The sequence below is a fragment of the Dendrobium catenatum genome, unplaced genomic scaffold, assembly GCF_001605985.2.
Source record: "Dendrobium catenatum unplaced genomic scaffold, ASM160598v2 fragScaff_scaffold_1402, whole genome shotgun sequence".
Classification (NCBI taxonomy): Eukaryota; Viridiplantae; Streptophyta; class Magnoliopsida; order Asparagales; family Orchidaceae; genus Dendrobium; species Dendrobium catenatum.
This window is the reverse complement of record NW_021319864.1, coordinates 390,803-398,052: the sequence shown is the minus strand read 5'-3', so window position 1 is coordinate 398,052 and position 7,250 is coordinate 390,803. Positions and strand designations below refer to the sequence as shown.

The following is a 7,250-nucleotide window of genomic DNA, read 5'->3' as shown; positions in this document are numbered from 1 at the left end:
AAATGGTTTCCGACGCTTGTTTTACCATCGACTATATTTCCCCAAAAAATCCGCCATTAATGCACTTTTTTTTTTATTTCCAGCGGATATCGACCGCCGATAATGAATGATTTTCCGTATTTTTTTAAGCTTTAACCATTGCACATAAAACCTCTTAATAAAATCTATCACCAAAGGATCTTAAGTTCTCCAAATGAAATAAATAATCCCCAACACCAAACATGTAAAAATTTCATAATTTCATTTATGCAAAGATTTATTTACATTGGCATATAACCATATAACGGCTTTTAATGCCTCTCATACTTAACAAACCATATTCTTCACAGTCACACAAAGCACACACACCTTAGACAAAGACAATCATCAAATGCGTAAAACCAACATATATGACTTCAAATTTATTTAAACAAGCCCATTATGTGATAGCAGCATTCATTGGCCATTTCTACTATTAAACCGGCAGCTTTTCAATGATCCTTCCAATTATTCCCTTCTTTTCCTTTGCTGTTGTAATTTCGCTATTGCTTTCACCCTTTGCTTTAGTTTCATCTGCAGCTTCAGTGAGCTTATTCTCCTCTGCAGTTTCCTTCTGTTCATTGAAGCTTTCACCTTTCTTTTGATCGGAAATCTCTTTCTTTTCCTTCTTTTTCTCGTTTCCCTGTTCAGCACAGTATTCTTCTTCTTAGTGTACCAAAGGAGGAAAAAAAAAAGAGGATTCAATTTATAGAACAAACTAAATGATTTCTTCTTCTTTTTTTAATATGTTATATATAATTTATTTATTATAATTTTTCCACATCTTCATATAAATTTTTCAAAAAAACATCATTTCTAATATTTTCTAAACCCCTCTTTTTAGGTCTGCCTCTATCTTTCGTTATATAGTTCAAATCTTATACAATTACTCTCCTTATCGAGTCATCGAATGACCGAAATTTTACATGACACAATCATCTAAGACGACTCTCTATAATCTTATCATCCACTAATATATATATATATATATATTGCAAGAACATGAAACAAATATACATAATTGATATTCTTAATCAAATCCTAGAGATTTTTTGTGTACTAATTAACTCACTTTCAAAAGGTATTTTTAAAATAAAGTTATTGCATAGAAAAATGAGCCTTCATTACTATCTATTGTCATAGCAATTAAAAAATAGATAATATAGATACATTGGGAGAAGATAAAGCAAAAAATTCAATGTATGGTTGAGATGAATTAAGCAATGACAAATAGGGGAAAAAAAGCTTTTTAGGAGGGCAAAATTGAATTTTTAGGAGGGGCAAAATGGATTTTTTACTTTCCTTTAAGTTAAAAATTTTTTTTTGAGGGGGGCACTTGCCCCCCTAAGTTATATAGGGTTCCGCCCTTGAGTGTTCTTATTAATTAAGCTGAAAGAAAATTGATCTAAATTACCGAGTTTGAGCCAGATTTGGGGCCAGAGTTAGATTTGGAGCTGGAGTTCGATTTAGTACTGTTGTCTGAATCTGCTCCAGAATTGGTGTTCGAATGACCGCTGCGGCATTCAAGCTCGTCTTCAGCTTTCGGTTCAGTTGTTTGTTTCTTTGATCTCCCTTTCAGAGCTCTTTTCTTTTGTTTCTTCTTCAAAGCTTTCTCCTTGGAATTGGTCTGTTTGAGGGTTAGAAGAAATCGAGAGAGAATTAATGAAAAGAAAGCGAAAAGAAAAAATGTTAAAGAAATTCAAATTGCTATTAGTTTTAGCGCGTTCTTCAAAAGAATTATATTTTTTGTTTAAAAAAAAAGTACTTGAGTGGCTGATTTAGAGCTGTGGTCGGAGTTATTTCCAGAGCCATTAGACTTAGTGTCGGAGTCGGAGCTATGATGGCATTGAAGCTTCTCATCATCTTCTTCTTCATCTCCGATAGCAGCATAGGTTTCTTCGTTCTTCTTCTCTCCTTTATCTTCCACATTGTTCTCTGTCTTCGCATTGGCTTCTTTTGTTAGGTCAGAAACTTTTGAATCGGAGCCCGAGACATTGCTTTCCTGTTCATGAAAAGAATATCCAACATACATCAAATTGAAAAGAAGATCGTATGTAGCCTAATTTAAAAAATTCTTATACTAAAAAATTCTTTAAAAATTAATAATCAGAAAGTAATTACGATCAATGATTTGAGTGTTAAGGATTATTTATTATGTTTAAAAAACATGACTAGAATTCAAATATCTAATAGCAATCTTACCGTGTAAGAAGTGCCATCCAGCTTCTCGTCAGCCTCTGCCTTCTGCACCTCCTCCCATCCGCCAACTTCCGAAGCCATTGCCATCAATTAATCAATATAAAATACAGTAAAACCTCTATAAGTATCTGTGCTGCTCGTACTTGTAGCTTGCTTTATATTTTTTCTGAGCTTTTCATCTCCATCGATGGCTACTTATAGTTGTAGCTGTTCGAAGAGAGGTCCCTGTAGGGTTTCTATCCTGCATGGCAAACGTTTTCATTATTGTATTCCAACGTCTACGGATTCCGACGAAGGCAATAAGTGGGTCACATGCATCATGTGGACGGCCCGAATAATTCAAAAGGGCCGTTCAATTACTTGTGGGAAGAAGAGAAGAACATGGCTTTATGGAGGCCCAAAGACCTTGGATTCCTCGGCAGTGCTTATTCCCACGATGTTGTCATTAAGGCTGTAAACAGTTATGTCTGAGTCGAATCTTGCTTAATCAAACTAAGCATGTTTAATATATGTTGAGCTCGAGTCTGGCTCGAGTTCCTTCGCTAAGCTTGAGCTCCACTGACGGATACAGTGTGGGGGCAATGGGGGCAGTGGCCCCCACTGACTTGTTTTGTGAGAAGAATAACATAAAGTATTTCAAACATGACTGATACATTTGTGATGCGAGAAAGATCAAGACGCCGTACTGAAAGTATAACAAATAGACATCATTATCAAATTGAGTTATTTTACACTGTTATAGATTTGCAACTTCAAGAGCTCAACAATAGATTTGATGAAATTAAAATATAATTACTTATGTGTGTGGCATGTTTAAATTCATATCAGTCTTTTTCAGATTTTGATAAAGAAATATTGCTTCGTCTTGCAAAATTTTATCCGTCAGATTTCTCTGAAATGGATCTCATCATACTAGACAATCAAATAGAAAATTTTATTGTTGATATGAGATCGAATGATGCATTTATAAATTTAAAAGGAGTTGGAGAACTTGCTCAGAAATTAGTAGAGACAAGAAAGCATGATATATTTCCTTTGGTGTTCTCACTTATAAAGCTTGCTCTGATATTGTCAATTGCTACGGCAACAGTTGAACGAGCTTTTTCTGCAACAAAAATTATAAATAATCATTTACACAATCGTATGGGAGACTCCTTGATGAATGACTGTTTACTTACTTATATTGAAAAAGATATTTTTAGTTGTATTGACAATGACTTGATTGTACAACAATTTCAAAAAATGAAGACTCGACGGGAGAAATTATAGATAACATATAAGAAGAATATCAAGACTATGTTCTCAATTGTAAGTTTTTTGCTTTACTATATATTTTAAGTTTTTATAATGAATTTAATGTTTAAAAAAAAATTAAAACCGCCTATGCCGGTCCCAAGCCCAGATGAAAAACGTTGAGGGTTTTTTTTTTACTTCAATATTTTTGTGCCCCCACATGAACAAAATCCTGGCTCTGCCCCTGCACATTAGTGAACAATATGAGGCTCAAACACAACTCAAATGATTGCGCTAGATAAGAAAGTTCGAGAATGACTCATTATGAATTTGGATTAAAAAATAATTAAATTGATATAAATATTAATATTTTAATTAAAATTAATTGAGCCGGCTCAATAAGCCGACAAATTAAGCGGATTGGACAATCTTGAGCTCGAGCTCACATGATATATGAGGTTGATTTTACGGTAGAACTCGTACTCCTGATTCAATAAGCTATATTCACGAGCTCGTTAACAAGTCAAATTTGAGTTAGCACACTTACACCTCTAATCATGATCCTTATTATTATCATACTCCTTTTTTTAATTTATTTTTATTATATTACCTTCAAGTACTTTATTTTGTACAATCTTTAATAATTTCTTAATTTTTTCATCTATAATATTGTTAATCCATTTGATATTCATTTATTTTTCTATCATTTTAAAGAAAAAAAATTAAAATTTTGATTAAATGAATTTAAATATTATACAATATTAGTCAATTTTTTTTATAACTGAACATGTGGTGTCCCATGTGCTCTTCACATTCTCTATGTACTATTCATAACAAACATAACAAATGACTGCACACAAATACCTATAAATATAGATGTATGTTAACTCTTTAAATGTAATGAAGAGCTGTATAAGTTCTCAACTATTCTGATCAGCATATTACATTCTTCAGTTCTTGTCTTCTTGGTATCAGAGCATAGTCGTTCCTCATCCCCTTCATCCTCTCTAGGTTAGCCATTTCTTTGACAACGATGAACTCCTCTTCCTCTCCTACTATCAATACTAATACAGAAACCACACTACAACAATCCACCAACCTTACCATCCCTTCCACACTCAAATTCCTAATGAGCAATTTCAAATCCTTAGCCACTTCTCCACTCACCACCAATAACTATCCACTATGGAGCTCTCAAATCTCAAAAATCCTCACCGTAAATGGTTTTTTTTTTCCATTTCTTGAGGGAACATTCACATGTCCTACTCAATTCCTATTAGACTCGTCTAACCAACCAACACTCAATCAAGAACATACTATCTGGAAACTAATCAACCAAAACATTTGTGATGCACTCTATTCAACAATCTATCCCACTATTCTACCTCACACGCCATATGGAGAACTCTCAAGAAACGTCTTCAAAGAACGAATCGATCAAGAGTAATTCGACTTAAAAATGAATTACACAACATCTCAATGTGTTCTAACACAATCACAGAATTCCTTACCCGTATTAAAACCATAATAGATCAACTCAAAGCGGCTGGGAGCCACATTGATTCTGAAGATATTGTTATGTACATACTTAATGGTCTTCTATCATATTTTCAGTCATTCAAAACCGCAATTCGAACCAAATTTGAACCAATTCATCTAGACGATGTTTATGCTCTTATTACCAGTGAAGAAACCAATATTCAATCAAAAAATCAAAAACTACAAGCTAACTCCACAGTGGCTTTCTTCAGTCACAGTGGCAGAGGAAATTTCAATAACTCAAGAGATCGTGGAAGAACCTCAAACCAACCTCGATCCAACACCAATACCATCCCACCATCGAAAAGATCATCCACCATATGTCAAATATGCTGCAAAATGGGCCACAACGCTTTTAACTGCTGACAAAGAGCAAATCTATCATACATTCCTCAAAAACAAATAATACCGCAGCTCTTACAAGAACCAAAAATCCCAATCCAACAAACTGGTTTCTAGATACTGGAGCCTCATCTCATCTTACCTTAGACATTTCTTAAATATAGAATCCTGAAGAATATACAGGAACTGATCAAGTCACGGCTGGTGATGGAAACAATCTCAACATTTTTCACTCCGGCAAAGGCATCCTACCCACACCCAACTATAAGCTCCACCATTTTAAAATACTACATGTCCCATATCTATCTCACAGCCTATTATATGTTCAAAATCTTACTAATGACAACAATTGCATTGTTGAATTTGACTCACATGGCTTCAAAATAATGGACAGAACAACACATAAAATTCTACTCCAAGGAAAGTGTCATCAAGGCCTGTATCCGATTATGCATCACCAAGCACTCAACGCCCATGTAACATCAGATCTCTAGCACCAAAGGCTCAATCATGTCCATCAAGCCTCACTTCAAGCCTTCTCAAAAATGTATCCACAACTTCAAATAATTGTATCTTCCTTATTTTGCAATTCATGTAAGGCTTCCAAAAGCCACAAATTATCATTTCCTATTTCAAATAGTAAATCATCCTCTCAATTTGAACTAGTTCATTCCAATGCATGGGGTCCGGCACCCATTTCATCTCAAGGATTTACATATTACATACTCTTTATTGATGACTACTCACATTACATGTGGATTTTCCTATGTACTCTAAATCTGAAACAATCCACAAATTCAAACAATTTCATATGCTCGTCAAGACTCGGTTCAATCATAACATCAAAATACTAAAAATTGACAGTGGCGGTGGCAAGTATACCTCCACAGAATTCAATCAATACTAGGGGTGCAAGTGAGCCGAGCCTGCTCGAGCTCGACTCGTTTATGAGCTCTTGAGTCGAGCTTATCGAGCCATGAGCTCGAGCATGAACTCAAACTCGAGCTCGTTTGTTAAACGAGCTCGAGTTCGAGCATGATGAGGCTCGGTCGTGAGTCAGCTCGAAATTATTAAATTTAATTTTTTTTTTAAGTTACTAATAATTTTGCTACAATTTCAAAATCCCTCCTAATTTTCAAAATCCCGCTAGCTACTTTCCTAAAAAAATCCCGATGTTTCTCAAATGGTGAGCCATCTCTCTCTCTCTCTCTCTCTCTCTCTCTCTCTCTCTCTCTCTCTCTTTCTCTCTCTCTCTTTTTCTCTCCTCTGACAACCACTCATAAATGCTAACATCTTAAAAACTGCTCATATATCAAAACCTTCTCTCTCTCTTTATCACTCTTTATCCTGCTTTATAAGGACCGCCCATATTGGAAAATGAGCTGACCATGCCAGATGGGCAACTCGACGAGCAGCTCGAACTCATTTCCTATAGAATGAGTCAAGCTCAAGCTCAATTTTTGAGCTTGACTTGACTCGAGCTCGAGCTCGGTATATGAAAGTTGAGCTCGACTCAAACACATCCTGACTCGAGCTCGACTCGACTCATTTGCACCCCTAATCAATACCTCAACTCGCATGGCATCCACCATCAACTAAGTTGTCCCTACACACCAAAACAAAATGGCATGGCGGAACATAAGCATTGCCATCTCATAGAAATAACACGTACTCTTCTAACATCCACCAACATAAATCAGTCATTTTGGACATCTGCTTTTACCATAGTTGTACACTTCATAAACTGTACCCCCTCCAAAACACTAAAGATGAAACCCCTCACTACGTATTATACAACAAGCATCCCAGCTATAACCATCTTCAGGTATTTGGGTGTTCATGTTTCACATGGAAAAAACATAACTCCCCCAACAAACTTTCCCCAAGAGCTCCCTACTGTATATTTATTGGATATTCAA

At 35.3% G+C, this 7,250-nt stretch overlaps 1 protein-coding gene across 1 annotated transcript; it reads right to left on the bottom strand.

Annotated features, from left to right (window-relative positions):
* Nucleotides 1–222: 222 nt before the first annotated feature.
* Nucleotides 223–2,499, bottom strand: LOC110109369 (probable elastin-binding protein EbpS). The gene is made up of 4 exons (XM_020840404.2): nucleotides 2,221–2,499; nucleotides 1,784–2,020; nucleotides 1,433–1,645; nucleotides 223–661 (listed from the first exon to the last, which is right to left on the bottom strand). Exons 1-4 carry the CDS (start codon nucleotides 2,302–2,304, stop codon nucleotides 455–457), a joined length of 741 nt encoding a protein of 246 aa, XP_020696063.1. The 5' UTR covers nucleotides 2,305–2,499; the 3' UTR covers nucleotides 223–454.
* Nucleotides 2,500–7,250: the final 4,751 nt, after the last annotated feature.